The sequence below is a fragment of the Dermochelys coriacea genome, chromosome 14, assembly GCF_009764565.3.
Source record: "Dermochelys coriacea isolate rDerCor1 chromosome 14, rDerCor1.pri.v4, whole genome shotgun sequence".
NCBI classification, from domain to species: domain Eukaryota; kingdom Metazoa; phylum Chordata; order Testudines; family Dermochelyidae; genus Dermochelys; species Dermochelys coriacea.
In genome coordinates, this window is record NC_050081.1 from 29,058,219 (window position 1) to 29,077,097 (window position 18,879).

Consider the following 18,879-nt stretch of genomic DNA (forward strand, 5'->3'; position numbering starts at 1 on the left):
AACAAAAGCCTTTCCCCTGTGAGAGACAGCGACAGCCCAAAAAGAGCCGCAGCAGCAGCATGAACGGGCTGGTGGAGAGATTTTATGGGACCCTGAGGATGATGCTGAGGACTTTTATGAATCAGTGTCTGCAGGCCTGGGACAAGTACCTGCTGTGACGAAGTGGGACTGTTCTTAATGTTTCCTCTGAATACTATGGGGTGCCTCAGTTTCCCCTATGCATTTCTTAAGTCTCTAGGTGGTGGGATAAGGGAGTGTAATTATTGCAGAGCAAAGGGCCAGTGTACATAAATGGCCGACACTCTGTCTCCTGGCAACTGTTGGCCTGGGCCCTTCCCCCCGCAAGGTGATAGCTAAAGGGTTGGAGAGCAAAGGAATCAGGTGACCTCCTGGTCCGGGAAAGGGACAAAGCCCAGAGGAGGCGGGGCTGGAGGGTGAGTCAGTTTGGGACTGGCTGGGGATGTGGAGTGAAGTGCAGACATGGTTGTCTGGCTCACTGCCCCCCAAAATGGATCCGGCTGAGGGGTCCTGTTCTCTGTACCTACAAGCTCTGTTTTAAACCATGTTCCTGTCATCTAATAAACCTCTGTTTTACTGGCTGGCTAAGAGTCACGTCTGACTGAAAAGTTGGGGTGCAGGACCCTCTGGCTTCCCCAGGACCCCGCCTTGGTGGACTCGCTGTGGGAAGCGCACAGAGAGGCAGAGGATGCTGAATGCTCCGAGGTCAGACCCAAGAAGGTGGAAGATGTGTGAGTTTTTTGCCTTGCAGACAGTCTGCTCACAGAGAGGAGACTTCATCCAAGTCCTGACTGGCTTCGTAGGGAGTAGTTCCAGAGCATCGCCCTGGGACTCCGTGACAACTGGTGGCAGGGGTGGGATGCACTGCACCCCGTGGATGGCACTTCCTGCAGTAAGTGACTGGGGAGCAGTAAAACGAAGGGGGGCTAATGAGGACCAGGCGTGCTGAAGGCTCAGAGAGGAGTGGTTTCAGGGGCGGAAGAGCTGCGCTTAACCCCTGGGAGTGTGTGACCAGCGAGAAGGACTATGTAGTAATGGGGTCCCCCGGGGACTGCAGTGAGCAGTCTCAGGGGCAGAGGAGTCTGCGGCTTGGTCCTGGCAAGGAGGTGGTGACCTCGAGAAGACTGGCACACTAGGAGTTCTCCCTAGAAACCGTGGGGTGCTAAGAGCACACAGCACACAGTTGAGTCCATAACAACTTGGGAACAGCGAAGTGATGGCCTATCACCATCTCCATAAGAAGGACATTGTAATCCTGTGCAAAAAGAGAGGGTTGTGCATTGGAAAGTTCACCAAAGCACAGTTAATCATGCAGCTGTATGAGGATGACCACTCTAAGGAACAGATTCCTGACCCAAATGGGGCTATAGCAGGATCTGGGAGTAGCTGGAGTAGTAGCAAGGCATCCCCAAGACTCCTGTCCCCGACCAGATGTGGGTCTTCATGATTGGGTTCCCCATCAGGGGATCAGAGACGGGATTGGAGCTGAGTCCCAAGAGAGAACTAACAGGTAAACAAAGAGCACAAACAAAAGCCTTTTTCCCTCTCCAAGATTTGAAAGTATCATGTTCCCTTATTGGTCCTTTGAGTCAGGTGCCAGCCAGGTTAGCTGAGCTTCTTAACCCTTTACAGGTAACAGGATGTTGTCTCTGGCCAGGAGGGATTTTATAGCACTGTATACAGAAAGGTGGTTACCCTTCTCTTTATATTTATGACCAGGTTCCTTTGAAAATCTTAGCCCACATTGCTTAGGAGCATAAGGGGATTGGTGTGTGTGTGGTGAAGGGAGAGGAACAGTCAGAGGCGGGAGGAAGCTGGTATTTGAGTGGGGCGGGGGGGGGTGGAATGGCTGCCTTAGGAAGCAGGGGTTCTGGTGAAAGAGTTGGGCACTGCATGAATGGATTGTTTTTCTGGGGTTGCGAGGAATTGGGAGCCAAAGGGAAATTTTATTTTTCTTAAAGCCCCAAACTACCCAAAGTGATGAAGGCCTCTGGTTCCCTGGGGCAGCAGGAGGGGGCATAACAAGCTAGCTGTGCCATCTGGTGTATTGCCCCCTCCCGCCACACACACGCATTCTGGGCAATTCCTGTGTTTTGGAGCTCTCCATAGTGATGGACAAAAATCCTGTAGCTCCCTCTCCATGCAGCTGGTCACAAAACAGGAAACAGCATTCACAAATGTGTTTCAAGGGATGTTTCCTGTTCTTTCACCCATATGCGGAGTCCAGACCAAGGGCAAAACCCCACTTCAATCCTATTTGTGCTCTATTTTGAGAGATTAAAGGGGATTTAATACCCTCTAACCCAGGGGTAGTCAGTTATTTTTTCTCAAGATCCAAATTTCTTGGTCAAGGTATAGTCAAGGTCCAGACTCCAGAGAAAATAATTTTAAAAATCCCAACAATAATGATAATAAGTAAATAACATTTTAGGGTCTATTCAAAAGTGTCTGGTGGTCCGGATTTGGCCCATGGTCCACCTATTGACTACTCCTGCTCTTATCTATCTATCAACCTATCTATCTAATCACATTAAAGTTGGTCCCATGGAAAATTATCATGAAAATGAGGGGGGAAATGTTTTTGTTGAAATTTTTCACAGGAAATTTCAACTTTTAAATGCAAAATGGAAATATTTCAATTCTGAAAGGACACCATGGTGCCTCATGGCAGATGTAGTTTGTGTGCTTCTTGCCCCCATTCTCCTTTATGGCCAGGCTCCTTAGTTGGCCTTCATCTCCCATGATGCCTTGTTGAGGGAAGGTGGTGAATCATGGAAGTCCCATGGCCAAGATACATCATGGGAGATGAAATCCAGCTGGGGAACCCTGCCCATCGAGTAGAATGGGGATATGAAACAACTGAACTACAATTCTCATGAAGCAACCTTGGCAGAATTTCCATATGGAAACATTTCATTTTGAGGGAGTTCAGGGTTTTGCTTTTTGTTTTGTTTTGTCTTTTAGATGAAAAATTGATATTTTCCTCAGAAATCATATATTTTCCTTTTCATGAAAAATGTGTTAGTCAAAATTCAAATTTCCATCAATAAAAAGTTTAGACAGCATGTGTTTTGGCCATTCATAATCACCATGCATATCCCTCTGTCAGTCTAGCTGTACTTCATATATGTGTTTGGTAATATATATGTGGAGAAAACTTCCAGTCATTTCCTTATCTGTAGTCTCTCTTTCTCTGTTTTGTCTTGTTTAAATTGTAAACTCTTTGGCACAGAGACCATGTCTTTCTATGTGTTTATGTAGCGCTCGGTGCAATGGGGCCCCAGTCAGAACTGGACCTGTTCATTGCTACTGTAGTACAATAAATAAATGTTAATTACTTCTGTTTAAATATGAATCATGCTTGGAACACACAGAGAAGTGTGTGTGTGTGTGTGTGTGTGTGTGTGTGTGTGTGTATGTTTGTGAGCGAGCAAATGTAGGCCTGGAGCAGGATGTAAATGGTAGAGCTGGACAAAAATTTTTGGAGAAACAAACAAAATAGAAAAGAAACCAAAACATTTTTTAGACATTTTTGGAAATGAAACATTTTGATTTTGGTTTGGAACAACATTTTGTTTCATAATTTCCTTTAATTTTTTTTAATGTGAAAAGTATTGAAATCAGAAATCTTGTTCGATCCAAAATCATTTTTTCTGACTTTTCAATTCACTTAAACTTTAAAAAAAATTGTTTTCAGGTCGACCTGATTTTTTTTTCTAATTTTCTTTAGGAATTGCCAGTGACCTGAAAAGTCAGTTATTCACCCAAATTTAATAAGCAGAGCCTGGCTCTCATGCTGATCCTCTGCACAAGGGGAATTTCAGCCAATGTCTATGAAATAAGTACATTTTATGGCTCACATACTCAGCTGGTGCACTGAGTCCAATGGAGCAACACCAATTTACACCCAGCTGCGGATTGACTGTAGTGGGGCTAGGGTTGATTCACACCAGCTGGGGCTCTGGCCTCATTTACATCTGTAGGGGGTTGTTGATGAACACATGTAGCTGGCTCTAGGTCAGAGGTGGACAAACTATGGCCCAGCCCATGGGACCCTCCTGCCTAATCCCACCCTGAGCTCCTGGCCTGGGAGGCTAATCCCAGGCCCCTCCTCTGCTGTTCCCCCTCCCATGCAGGCTCAGCTCACAATGCTCTGGGCAGCGGGGCTGTGAGCTCTTGCTGGGCAGCATAGCTGCAGAGCCGCAGCCTGACCCGGTGCTCTGTGCTACACAGTGGTGTGGCTAGCTCCAGCTGGGTGGTGCGGCTGCCTGTCCTGGTGCTCTGAGTGGCGTGGCTGTAGCGCCACCAGCCACCGGTGCTCCAGGCAGCGCAGTAAGGGGGCAGGGAGCAGGGGGATTGGATAGAGGGCAGGGGAGTTTAGGGTGTTGGTCAGGGGACGGGGGTGTGGATAGGGTTGGGGCGGTCAGAAGGCAGGGAACAGGTGGGTTGAATGGGGGCAGGGGTCCCGGGGAGGCAGTCAGGAAGGAGGGGGGGTTAGATGGGGCAGTTGGGGGCAGGAGTTCTGGGGGCTGGCAGGGAGAAGGGGTGGTTGGATGGGGCAGGGTGCCGGGGGGGCAGTCAGGAATGAGAGGGGGGGTTGGATGGGGCAGTGGGGGGCAGTCAGGGGGCAGGGAGGGGTGGATCGGGCAGGGGTCCCAGGGGGGCCATCAGGGAACAGGGGGGGTTGGATGGGGTGAGAAGCAGGGGGGGTCAGATGGGGTGGGGGCTGGGCCATGCCTGGCTGTCTGGGGAGGCACTGCCTCCCCTAACCGACCTTCCATACAATTTCAGAAACCCGATGTGACCCTCAGGCCAAAAAGTTTGCCCGCCCCTGCTCTAGGTGAACCCAGGTAATGCAGGCCAGAGGAGATAAATGTCTTGATAAACCCTATTATCCTGCATTAGGTAGCTCCAGCTATGGTAAGCAGTCTTGTGGACTCTCCTCACTGATCCTAAATACCCATATAATGGTGCTACTGGCTGGGGTCAGCTGTAGGTTTTCAACATGGGACCTCACCCCAGGAGCCTATACTGCCTGAGCTAAAGCATCATTAACTCGTTATCCCTTTTTGGCCCAAGTTGGTAGCCAGTTTTTGTGGTCCTGTGAGTTGCTTCTACTAGGAAGAGAAATTAATGATAGAGTCAGGTGTTTCTTTAGTGCAATCCTGTTTATTTGCAAAGAATGTACAAAGCCCTGTTTTCCTGAACACAAGAGGAATCAAACAACAGGAGACAGTTTCTTTGATCACAGCTCAAAGGTCTTTCAGCCAGCACTCTGCCCAGAAGCTCTCCCTTGGCTTTTCACAGGGCCTCCTTTCTTTCTTGCTGCCCTTTATCTCAACTTCTGTGGTCTTTCTGCTGCTTCCCTTCCAGACACACAAACCTTCACAAAACACTAGCCAGCAAAACTTCTCCATAAAGCTCAGTTTCTGGGTGAGTTTTTGGGTGGGCCAGGCTCAGAACAGGGTAACCTGCTGCCGAGGTGACCTGTGCGGGGGAGGGAAGCTCTCTTCCTGATTTTGAAATGTGGCTTTATACTAAATTGGAATGAAAAATTACCGCGCTGCCCCTCCCTCAAATTGTTTCAGTTCAATCAGCATGTTTCAAAATGTTTCACTGAGAAAATGTCAGAACAGGGTGTTTGGAAATTTTGTTTCTGGTTTTCTTCCAAAATGAAATTCCAGAGCACATGGAATCATATATTTGGAAGTCAATAGTGAAGGTAGGCATCAGAACGATTTACCAAGGGGTCACGATGGATTCTCCATCATAGGCAATTTTTAAATCAAGACTGATTTTTTTCAGATAAGCTCTAGCTCAAACAGGAATTGGCCTGTCTCTCTCTCTGGGTTTCTCTCTGAGGTTTCCTACAGAATTTACTCTCCTGGCTGCGGAGATCCTATTGGAGCATCATTGGTGTCTGGCATAGCTACAATTTCCCTAAGAGAGATGGCAATAGCCCCATTCATCCACAAATAACAGAATCAGTGGGTGCCAACCTTATACTGAATTCCTCCCTCTTCGACCTCCCTGTACCCATCAATGAACTGTCATGAGCCAGGCTGGACCATCCCCCCGCCCCAGGGTGAGGGACACCCTCAATACGCATCCTTTGATGGCCTGGGGAGGACTCAGGCTATACCCTCCCTAAAACCCTCCAACCTCTTCTGCCCCCGTCCCTGGGCGTAACTGTGCCTGAGTGTGAGGGACAAGCTCCTTAGGCCCAGAGCGGCTGGGAGTCCAGCACCAAGACTGAGCAACTGAGGGGAAAGGAGCCCAGCAGAGGGACCATGGGCTGCAGGTATAATAGGCCAGGGAAGATTAAGCCTCCCCAAACAGGATGCTGTGCACCTCCATTTGGAGGCATGCCACCAGCCCACCGCCTTTGAGAGTGTGGACACCTGGGCCATGGCCCTGCCTGCGCTGTGCCCCAAAGCCCCACTCCCGCTTTTCCCCACACGCTGCCTCCCCCACTCTGCTCCTCTTCTCACCCCCACTCCACCTTTCCCCCCTCCCAAGACCTGCCCTCACTCTGCCCCTTCCCATTCCTGCCCCTTCCCATGAGGCCCCACCGCCTGCTGAGTCACTCCTCTCCTCCACCCACCCCCCTGCAAGGCCCCCACCGCCTTGTGGGAGTATAACATTTTTCACACAACAGTTCTACCAGTTTAAAGGTTGCCTACATGGGGAAATTGTACAAGCATAGCTGCATAAATATACTAAAATAGCTCTGCTGGTATAACGCCCTTAAACTAAGGGCTGGGAGAAAGGTGACAGGTGTTAAAGAGCACATAGGTTGGACAGAGAGCCTTGGGGAGGATTTATCAAAGGGGCTCCTCTATATCCTAGTAAAGAGGAGAGGATAGAAATTGCTGAAGTACAGGTAGGAACTGAAGAGAAAAAGTCAATTGAAAAAGAGCCCCATTCAATTATATCACATGAAGGCAGACAACGAATTATTGACAAATATTATAAGTGCTTGTCAATAATAATACTAGACATCTAAATACCAAGATGGGTGAATTTGAGTGCCTAGTGTTAACTGAGGACCTTGATATAATAGACATCATAGAAATTTGGTGTAATGATGATAATCAAAGCTACATGGTAATACCAGGGTACTACATTTATGGGAGTGACAGAATAGGTCATGCTGGTGGGAGTGTGATAATATATGTAAAAGAAAGCATAAAGTCAAATATAGTAAAAATCTTAAATGACTCAAACAGTGTCATAGAATCTCTATGGATAGTGATTCCATGCTTGACTAATAAGAGTATAGTGGTAGGAACATACCACCTGACCAGGATGGTGATGGTGAAATGCTCAGGGAGATTAGAGAGGCTACAGAAAACAATAATAATGTGTGATTTAAACTATTGACTACCTATTAAACTACCTGTATTGACTGGGTACATGTCACCCCAGGACAGGATGCAGAGATAAAGTTTCTTGACACCTTAATTGACTGCTTCTTGCAACAGCTAGTCCTGGAACCCACAAGGGGAGAGGCAATTCTTGATTTGGTCCTAAGTGGAGCACAGGATCTGTCCAAGTGGCGAATATAGCTGAACTGCTTGGTATCCTATTGAAGAAAATAGAAAGGAGCAGGAATTCTGGCAAGTGTATAAGTATAAAGAGGCAGGGCAAAAACCAACTAGCAAAAGACACAAACGCTAGCAGCAAAAGAAAAAAGAAAAGAAAAAGAAAGCTGTACATCAGAAGCATGAAGCCTGCCAAACAATCAGTGGGGCCACTGGGGGCTAGTCTACACTAGAATCACTACAGTGGAGCTGCTGTTGGGCTGCTAGTGCAGACGCTCTATGCTGACAGAAGGGAGCTCTCCGATCGGCGGTAGCTATGTTGATGGGAGAGCTTTTCCCACTGACACAGCACTGTCCGCACCGGCGTGTCAGTCACTGTAACTTAGATTGCTCATGGGTGGGGGGGATAAATGAATTCTTTGCATTGGTCTTCACTGCAGGGATGTAAGGAAGATTTCCACACCTGAGCCATTCCTATTAGGTGACAAATCTGAGGCACTGTCACAGATTGAGGTGTCAATAGAGGAGGTTTTGAAACAAATTGATAAATTACACAGTAATAAGTCACGAGGACCAGATGGTATTCACCCAAGAGTTCTGAAGGAATTCAAAATATGAAATTAGAGAGACAAGATGGGTGAGATAATATCTTTTATTGGGCCAGCTTCTGTTGGTGAGAGAGACGAGCTTTCCAGCTTACACAGAGCTCTTCAGGGCTGGGAAATGTACTCATAGTGTCCCAGCTAAATACAAAGTGGAACAGACTATTTAGCATTACTAGTTAACACATATTTCAAGGGACTATTCATGGTGAAGTTAGTCCCATAAAAGATATTACCTCACCTACCTTGTCTCTCTAATATCCTGGGACTGACATGGCTACAACAACACTGTATCAAATATGAAATGGCAGCACTACTGACTGTGGTATGTACAGTAATCTATTGCTAAAATCAGCCTCTGTACTAGATGACTGGAGGATAACTAACAATGCAATTAAAAAACAAAGTTTCCAGAGAAGAGTCTGACAATTACAGGCCAGTGAGCCTAACTTCAATGCCAGGCAAATTCATTAGTATTCAATAGTATTCATTAGTATTCAATTCAATAGTAAAGAACAGAAATATCAGAAACATAGGTAAACACAATATGCTGGAGAATAGTCAACATAGCTTTTGTAAAGGGAAATCATGCCTCGCTAATCTGTTAGAATTCTTTGAGTGTTTCAACAAGCATGTGAATAAGTTGAACAACTATATCCAGTTGAGTACTTGGACTTTCAGACAGCCTTTGATAAGGTCCCACACTAAGAGCTCTTGAGTCATGGGTTAAGAGGGAAGGTCCGCTCATGGATCAGTAATTAATTAAAATATAGGAAAGACATTAATAGTGGGGTCCCCCAAGGATCTGTATTGGAACCAGTGCTGTTCAACATATTAATAAATGATCTGGAAAAGGGGTAAACAGTGAGGTGGCAAAGTTTGCAGATGATACAAAATTACTCAAGATTGTTAAATCAAAAGCAGACTATGAAAAGCACAACGGAATCTCTCAAAACTGGGTGACTGGGCAACAAAATGGCAGAGGAAATTCAGTGTTGATAAGTACAAAACAATGCACATTTGAAAATGTAATCCCAACTGTACATATAAAATGATGGGGTCTAAATTAGCTGTTACCACTCATGAAAGAGATCTTGGAGTCATTGTAGATAGCTCTCTGAAAACATCCACTCAATATGCAGCAGCAGTCAAAAAAGTGAATTGAAAGTTAGGAACCATTAGGAAAGGGATAGATAATAAAACAGAAAATGTCATAATGCTACTATAGAAATCTAGGGGACACTCACACCTTGAATACTGTGTTCTGGGTGCCCCGTCTTAAAAAAAGATATATTTGAATTGGAAAAAGTACAGAAAAGGGCAACAAAAATTATTAGGGGTATGTAATAACTATATGATGAGAGATTAAAAAGACTGGGACTGTTTATCTTAATCATCTCTTTCCTAAGTGGGGCTATGATAGAGAGCTATTAAATCATGAATGGTATGGAGAAACTGAACAAGGAGGTGTTATTTACTCCTCATAACACACGAACTAGAGGTCACCAAATGAAATTAATAGGCAGCAGGTTTAAAACAAACAAAAGGAAGTATTTCTTCATAAATGTACAGTCAATCTGTGGAACTTTTTGCCAGGGAATTTTGTGAAAGCCAAAAGTATAACTCTTCAAAAAAGAATTAGATAAGTTCCTGGAGAATAGGTCCATCAATGGCTATTAGCCAAGATGGTTGGGGATGCAACCTATGCTGCGGGTGTCCCTAAATCTCCAAATGTCAGATGATGGGACTGGATGAGAGAGAACTGATCACTAGATAATTGCCCTGTACAGTTCATTGGCTTTGAAGCATCCGGCAGCAGCCACTGTCAGAAGACAAAAAGAAAAGGAGTACTTGTGGCACCTTAGAGACTAACAAATTTATTAGAGCATAAGCTTTCGTGAGCTACAGCTCACTTCATCGGATGCATTTCCTGTCAGAAGACAGGATACTGGGCAAGTGGGACCATTGGTCTGACCCACTGTGGCCATTCTTATGTCCTTACAGCAGTATAATTCTATCAGTTTAACTTTGTTGGTAAGTAGACAAGCCCTAACTAAACTGGTTTCTAAAGTGATTTAGTAAAGTCAGCACAACCTCTCTGTGTGGATACATTTAAATCAGTTTAAGAGTGCTTTAAAAATAGCTTAAATTTAGTTTGTTGCTGATCAGAAACCAATTTAATTAAGTCTGTATAAAAGCTGCATATAGATTGAGCCTAAGCTTAATAAATCAGTCAATCAAATCAAGCTCCGGTGTTTTCACAGTCTAGCCCAGCTGTTCCTTGGCTCCTTTCAACTGCCAGCATTGCGTCTCTCAGATTAACTGGGTTTCCCTGTGCTGTCTCTTCTCTGGGTGTGGAGAACATCCCCACAAGTGCACTCTGATCTAGCACCAGACATGTCCTTGCACAAGCCCCCCCATATCTCCTGCCTCCAGCCCCTGCCGACCGCTGTCCAGGAAGCAGCGCACTAGGTCGGGGGCACTCAGTGGGGTCCATCATGGAGGGATTACAGATAACAAGGGGAACATTGGCCCAGCTCCACAAAGGTGTTCAGGTGCCTCTCTGCCTCATCAGGCACCTAATTCTGCCACTGGACATCACTGACATCGTCAAAGCTGCCACCTAACCCCATAGGCACCTATGTCCTCCCAGCACCTATGTTTCCACTGGTCGACATTTACAAATCTGCCTAGAGGCTGACACTGCCCCACAACTATGGAGTCACTCAGTGCCCCTGCTCAAGCCAGCACCCCAGAAGTTGGATTCTTAAATGAGGCTGGGGAATCCTTGCTCCCCAGCCAGGCCCGATCCTGTAGGGGTGCTCTGAGCACCCCTAATGTCTGCTAGGTGATAGACATGAGATGGAGGGAGTCGGGGCAGCACAGCTCCCACACAGAAGACAGCTGGGGGCACAGGGAAACATAGGGCGAGCGTGAGAGATGGACCAGGTGTGACCCAGAGACAGCAGAGAGAGAGAGAGTTTAGGCTGCTCCAGCCTGGGCTATCCGAACGGCTGACCTGACCTGATGCCAGGAGACGATTTGCAGCTGAGGATCCCAAATGGAGGGAGCGCCCTGAGCTACATGGGTAATTAGGCCACGAACCCAAGACCTAGGTGCTAAATCCCAGTTTTATGCTCCTCTGTGACACACAGAACTCCCACTGAACCCTGTAGGAGTCTAAACTCACTCCGCCCCTAAGGATGCAGAGTGACAGTTCCCTCAGCATCTACATGTCTCTGGGCATGCATACGGCTGCCGCACTCCTGACCCCTATGTGCCCTGCCTCAGCCCCACAATAATCCATGGAGAAAGGCAGGTGTTCAGCCACCTATGATCCAGTGGGTGGCTGCCGAGAACACTTACCAGATCAGGTCCCATCCAAAATCTGGCTGAGGGAGTATCTCTCTTATAACTTTTAGCCCAGTCGTTAGAAGCCCCACATCAGAATATCCCATAGGCCAGGGCACTCAGCTAAGACTTAGAAACTCCCATTCAAATTCTCTTTTCCCCAACATGACAGAATTGAACATGGATCTCCAACACGAGTGGTGTCACCCCCTGCCTCCTTCAGCCATTGTGCATGGAGTGAGACAGGTGCTTAATGCATTCTCGCAATAACTGGCCCCACCTGACTCCAGGCAGAGGGCTCCTGGACATGGCTCACAACCAGAGCTGGGCACCTTCCTGCAGCCTGGACTTACACATCTAACTCAGTGAGAGGAGTGGAGTTTAGAACACACCCCTCAGCTGGGCACCTCCCATTGGCTAGTCAAGGCAAGGCACCATCTAGCATGCTGGGTTTTATGGCTCCTTTTCAGGGGCACCTATCTCAATCTCAGCCCATTCATTGGAGAGGGGGCCCAGGCACCAACCTCAGGCTCTGTGGATCATGGTGCTGTTCCTGTGATTTCCTTGACACTCAAACGCTGAGCCCCGCCATGCCCGAGTCCCTCTGTGGATCTGAGTTGTGATTCCCCCGCCCTTGGCAATAATCAGAGCACTCTCATGGCAGCAGCTAATGAATCTCTGCTCTCCCCGGGACAGAAATGCAGTACAGGGGGGATCCAGCCAGAGACCTTCTCTCCTTCCTGAGCAGAGAGAAACCTCCAGAGCGAATGGACCAGAGACAGAGCCCAGAGAAACCTGCCGCCTGCTGGGGCTTTGGGCAGCCCCGGGGGCCAGGTGCCCATCAGCACCAGGAACCTTTTATTTCAGGCATACCCCAAGATCACTGCAGCTCCTCATTCCCCTCTACCCGCCCTATTTATGCTCATGCCCCAGACATGCACCTCCCCAATGGCCAGGAGTATGGGGTCGGAGTCATGTTCTTGTTGTTTAAATGATAGAAAGACTCACAAGAGAGATAGCAAAAAGAAAAGGAGTACTTGTGGCACCTTAGAGACAGTGAGACAGGGATAGCTGGGTCCCTGCAAATAAGGGCTCTGGACAGCTGCACTGGGCCCAGCCTCCCAGGCGGGGTCTGCACAGGGCCCTATTGGGTATTGTGGAAGTAGATAAAGGGAATTTAGATGCAGGCCACTGAAATGAACAGGAGTCAGGCTAACTCTAGCTTTAATAACGCGAGATTTGTAGAAGCGGGGATAGTGTGAAGCGAGTGGAAAGCAACTGTGAAAGAGGCTTTTGTGACCTTTTTCAGAGTAGCAGCCATGTTAGTCTGTATTCGCAAAAAGAAAAGGAGTACTTGTGGCACCTTAGAGACTAACAAATGCATCCGATGAAGTGAGCTGTAGCTCACGAAAGCTTATGCTCTAATAAATTTGTTAGTCTCTAAGGTGCCACAAGTACTCCTTTTCTTTTTGTATTAGATAAGAATAGAATGCAGACTATAAGAGAAATGGTAAGAAAAATAAGATATCATGAAGGAATATGTATAAATAATATGCAGTTGTTGCTTATTACTGTCTGTAATAAAGGTATAAATACTTGCTTTAATTGTTTATCTCGGAGAGACCTGCCTAGGTGGGGGAAACCCTGTGTCCTAGTGCACTCTCTCCCTCTGTGCAATTGCTTGAGATAATAAACTGTATCTGACTTGCTGCACCCAACCTGAGAGTGAGAACGGTGTTTTTCTACGACAGAATGTCTACACTGCAGCTGAAAACAAGCCTCACATAGACTCGCACTAGCAAGCCACGATCTAGCATGATAAAAATTGTGTGGACATTGTGGCTTGGGTTGCATCTCGGGCATTTGAGCCCAACCAACATCCTCAGCTTCAGCCCAACTGCGATGTTCACACTGCTAGTGTGGCAGCTCAAGACCCCCTAGTGCAAATCTGTCTTCCTGGGCTGAGGCACACTCCCAGCAGCAGAGTAAACATGTCCTATCTGGCCTGTCAGCCCTGTGCACCAGGTCAGCTGCTTAGGCAGCTAAGCCCCTCTCCTCTCCCCACCCCTCCACTTGGCATTTCACTCCTGGCTAGCTTCGACAGCTCCCCGCACAGTTTGCTGGCTTCAGGAATCTCTTCCCTGGATACCTAACCCTACCCACACATTGTATGGGGAGGGAAGTGAATTCCACTGGGCAGCAGGGTGCTGAGGAATTAGGTGTTGCAAGACTGAGCAGAGCAATGCTTAAGTACCTTTGAGGATCTGAGCCAGGGATCCTCACACCCCTTTCTGACTCCGACAATCTCAGTAATCAGCACCTCCCTCTCTGCCTCTCAGCATGTCAGTTCCCTTACCCCTCCCCAGATAATGCATTTCCTAGTTTATTTGCACTGCTTTAGGCTCCAGTAAAGGAAAACTGTGAATTTCTAGTTTATGTGGATTCTCTGGTGTCGAATAAGGATTGAGCTCCGGCCAAAGCTTTTCCCGCAGTCAGGGCATATGTATGGTCTCTCTCCCGTGTGGGATCTCTGATGCATGATGAGGTTGGAGCTCTGACTGAAGCTTTTCCCGCAGTCAGGGCATTTGTAGGGTCTCTCTCCAGTGTGGATTCGCTGGTACCTGATAAGAGTTGAGCTCTGGCTGAAGCTCTTCCCACACTCAGAGCACCTGTATGGTTTCTCTCCCAGGAGGAGTCTCTGATGCTGAATAAGGTACCTCCTGGCACTAAAGTTTTTCCCACAGTTGGGGCATTTATAAAGCTTCTCTCTAATGTGGATTCTCTGGTGCTCAAAAAGGGTTAAGCTCTGCTGAAGCTTTTCCTGCACTTCTCACATTTATAGGGTCTCTCACCCGTATGGATTCACTAGTGCACAATGAGGGCTGATCTCCAGTGGAAGCTCTTCCCACATTCCCCACATGTCATGGATTTCTCCTCTCTCAGGTTTCTCTGCTGAATGATTTCTTTGAGTTTTCTGACTCCTCTTCCCCTCTGAGTGGTTTTACTCCCGCCCTTCCCTGGCTGGCTTCTGTCATGGCTAGATACCCTGAACTGACTCTCACAGGCTTCTTCCCTGCTTGGGGCTCTGGGAAACATCCCCTTCGACTCTTCCTGACACCATCTGGGGTGGTTCCACTGGCTCAGCACCTTCCTGCTGGGGATTCTCCTCGCTCTCACTCAGTGTCCCATCACCTGCTGGGACAGAGACAGAATCCAGACAGGAGTCACTCCCTGTGCTGGGGGGAAGGGAACCTCAGATGGGGAATGGGAAATGGAGGAACAAGAACAAATAAATGCTAGAGAGATTGAAACATCAGGAGCTGAGTCCTCCAAACTCTTCCCCAGAGGAGAGAGAGGAGGGGACCAATTCATTTTCCACATCCCACCTGAACACCCAGAGGGAGGGAGCTACTGCCAGAGGTCAGTCATGGAGGGTGGGAAGCAATACGTGATGTCCACTGTGAGGATATGACACCTGTCTGGGTGAGATGAGGCAGAAATGGGAGGAGCACACGGGGCTTTGTGGGAATCTCAGCTTCTTCCTTAATCCACTGATGATCTTCAAATCAGTTTAGCCAGTTCCTCACCTGTGCAGGCCCCTCTCAGGATCTCCCTTCCCACAGAGACCTGGAGGTCAGGCACCCACAGCTTTTCCTCTCCTTCCATCATGAACATCATGTCAGCTTTCCAAATGGGGAAATCCTGCTTGGAAGAAAGAGAACAGCTGAGGTTCAGGTGTGTTCCATCCACACTAAGTATTTGTTATAAAGAATTTTAGACCCAGGGTTTCAAACTCAGCCTCATTTACCTTCCTCTGCACTAGATATTTCTTGGAAATCCCTAACACTAACGGTGCTGGCAACCCCAGCAGCACCAGTATAGACAGGATCCAGGGAGACACCAGCACGTTTATGGCAGTGTCACCTGGACCTGCTCTCTGACACTGGTATATGGCACATTTCACACCTAAATTTCCTGCTGGTTCTTTCCCTTCAGATGGAAGTTCCAGACAACGCAATACCAGGAAAAAGAATTGGTCTGGAGGGATACAAATTTCAAAAGCACTGAAGTGTTTTAGAAACCAAAATCCTGTTTTCAAAAGTGGCCTAATCTACACAGAGGTTCTGTACCAATTGAGCTATTCATGCTTGTAGGGAATGATTTTCTACTCATATAGTTAAAGGGAATAAGCTGTCCTAGTATAAACACTTTTATATGGTCAAAAATAAATAAATCATAATAATAGTAATAACTACAGTATTTGTATTGCCATAGCACTTAGAATTGCCAGTCATGGCCAGGACCTTGTGCTTGGTGCTGTACAAACAGAACAAAAAAAGACCCTGCCCCAAAGAGCTTAAAATATAATTATACAAGACACAACAGATGGGGGAGCACAAGGAGACAATAATAGAACATCAGGGTTGGAAGGGACCTCAGGAGATCATCTAGTCCAACCTTCTGCTTAAAGCAGGACCAATCCCCAATTTTTGCCCCAGATCCCTAAATGGCCCCCTCAAGGATTAAACTCACAATCCTGGGTTTAACAGGTCAATGCTCAAACCACATAGCTATCCCTCCCCACCAAATACAGGTCAGCATTCCAGTAGCAAATGAAAGATGACAGGAAGAGCGGGAATAGACCATGAACGATCTCCACAGGGAAGACAAGCAGCTAGATGTGACAGAGAAGAGGGTGGTGAAGCACTGGAATGGGTTACCTAAGGAGGTGGTGGAATCTCCATCCTTAGAGGTTTTTAAGGCCCGGCTTGGAAAAGTCTTGGCTGGGATGATTTAGTTGGTGTTGGTCCTACTTTGAGCAGGGGGTTGGACTAGATGACCTCCTGAGGTCTCTTCCAACCCTAATCTTCTATGATTCTATAATTCTAGAAAGGGTGGCCAGCAAAGAGAGGGGTGACATAGTTGAAGCGAGGGGCCAGGAGAATGAGCTTTGCAGCAGCATGCTGAATGGATAGGAGGGGGCTAGGGGATGTCATCATGTCAAGCCAGGGGGATTATATCACTCGAAGGGGACAGACAAAGCAGTGCAGCTACTGTGGGTAGACACGGCCAGAGGCACATTACAAGCTTGGCTCTCATTGAAAGTCTGTTTTGAAAAGTGGGATTTCAGCTCCTCAATCATTTAGATGCATCTAAAAATTCTACAGAGAAATGCAGGGCAGATCCAGCCCCTCCCACCATGACTAAACCCACTGACACATTTTAAACCCCCAGCAACAGAGTGTGTGAACCAAGCGCTGGAAAAGAGCAGGACCAAAGGAACCGCTTGGGGGGATCCCCTGACACGGTCCCCAGGGCAGCGCATCCCCCCCAACAGCGTGGGGACCAGGCTCCCTGCTCCCCCCCTACCCCCAGGAAAGTCAATCTGCCCGGGGCGCTGCAGGGACTGGGGCTGGGCAGGGCTGGGAGCCGGGAACCTCCCTCCCCACTGATTGCTCCGGCTGCCCCTGCCAGTCTCTGCCCCTGTCTCCCTCCTGCCCCCTCCCCTCCCCTCGGGCTGGGAGACTCGGTCCCTGGCTCGGTCCCAGGGCGGTCGCTCTCGCGGAGCTGGCTCGGCTCCTGCAGGCGCTCAGGGGAGCAGAGCTGGGGGGGGGAAGAAGGTTCAGGGAGGGCAGCAGCTCCGGGACTCGCAGACCCCCGCCCCCCCGGGAGCAGAGCTGGGGCGAGGAGGGGCTGTTGGTGCAGAGTCACTTTCCTGCCCGGTGCAACGACGCAAAAAGCTCCCTCTCCCAATTCCCTGCTTCGGGTGCACAGAGCAGGCTCACCCGAACTGAGCAAGCCCAGTAACCTTCGCTGTTGCCACTGCCCTCTCTCTGCCCTTACTTCTCCTTACGATTTGCTGACTCCTCTTTGGAGGGGTTAAAAAGGATCAAGGGGGGCAAATCGCAGCGGGGGGGGGGGGGTTGTCAGGATCTGAGTAGGGGGCAGAAATTTACTGGCCAGGGGAGATCAAGCTACTGTAGATAGCTGCAAGAGGGGAAAAATCGTGGGTGGGAGCCGCTGCCAGACCCTGTGCGGGGACAAAACCCCCGTTTCTAGAGAGGGCGAGGGGATAATGGTTACCCCGGGGGATGAGCCACCTGCTGTGCTCGCAAATCTAGGGGTTTAGGCCCGGGGCAGAGGCATTTTTAGTTCCCCTCCCAGGACGCTGCATGTCAGCCCCGGAGCAGAGGGCGGGTTCCTGGGGCCGGGTTCTTAAAGGCCCAGCCCTCCCAATCCCTAGACTGTCGATGCTCAGACACCCCAGCTCCCCTCTGTCGTACCCAAGTGCAGCAGGGCTGGTCCTGCTCCAGCCAGGAGACTGATATTGTACAGACACGCCCTCCCTCAAACTCTGCATCTCACATTTTGAATATGTAAAAGAGTCTTCTATCGTTTCTATGTCTATGTGAAATCACTGCAGCTCCTTTCTCTTACATAACATGCTGAGTTGGTAACTCCCTCCCAGAGCCCACATGTCTGCACCATCTCCTGTGCCCCAATCCCCTGCCCTAGGTCACAGCCTGCACCCCTCACTCAAACTCCCCATAGCCTGCAACCCTCCTGCACCCCAACTCCATCCCAGAGCCTGCACCCTGAAAACCTTTTGTGGGCCTGGTGCTAAACCTATCTGTGGGCCCCCATGGGGGCAATGGGGACTTGGGGCAGGGGGGCAGAGTCCTCAGAGCAAGGGGCTAGCTGGGGCAATGGGAGATGGGTCATGGCATGGCAGGGACAGCCCCGCTCCACCCAGTCCAGTACAAGGGCACTGTTTACAAACCGGGAGCTGTAAGATGCACACTGGCCAGCCCGGCCCTGCAGTGCCATCATGCTTCTTCCCCTTGGGGGGTAGGCCCATGCTGCACCATGCTACCCCCCCCCCCGTCCAGCACCTCTCTGACTCCCTACACCCAGTGCCACACCACCCAGAGACCCCCACAAACCCCCATGCCCAGTGCCCTCCCACAGACCACTATGCCAAACACAGCCCCCCCACCCAGAACTCCCCCACAGCTCCTCTCTCTGCCCAGTGCCGCCGTAGCCGACCACCCTCCACAGCCCTCCCACAACTGCACAGTGCCCTGCACCTCCCCGCCCAAAGCCCCCCTCACAGATCCCCTCACTGCCCAGTGCGCCCCACCACCACAACTGCACAGTGTCCCGCACAGACACCCCACACTTCCCAGCACCCCGACACACATAGATCTCCCCACCCCGCACTGCCCAACACCCTCCCAGACCCATTAGAGACCTACTCTGCCACACCCTGACCCCTGGCCACAATAGCCGGCCCTGATGGGAGGTGACTGTGTCTGCCAGGCTGAGCTGGCAGCGCAGCCTGAGCTGGTCCTGGGACAGGATAA

General features: G+C 49.0%; 1 protein-coding gene across 1 annotated transcript; it reads right to left on the bottom strand.

The window, feature by feature from the left end:
- Positions 1-13,188: 13,188 nt before the first annotated feature.
- On the bottom strand, positions 13,189-15,193 carry LOC122456719 (zinc finger protein 22-like). The gene is made up of 2 exons (XM_043497472.1): positions 15,103-15,193; positions 13,189-14,341 (listed from the first exon to the last, which is right to left on the bottom strand). The coding sequence occupies exons 1-2, from the start codon at positions 15,191-15,193 to the stop codon at positions 13,944-13,946; spliced, it is 489 nt and encodes a 162-aa protein (XP_043353407.1). The 3' UTR covers positions 13,189-13,943.
- Between the last annotated feature and the right edge of the window lie 3,686 nt (positions 15,194-18,879).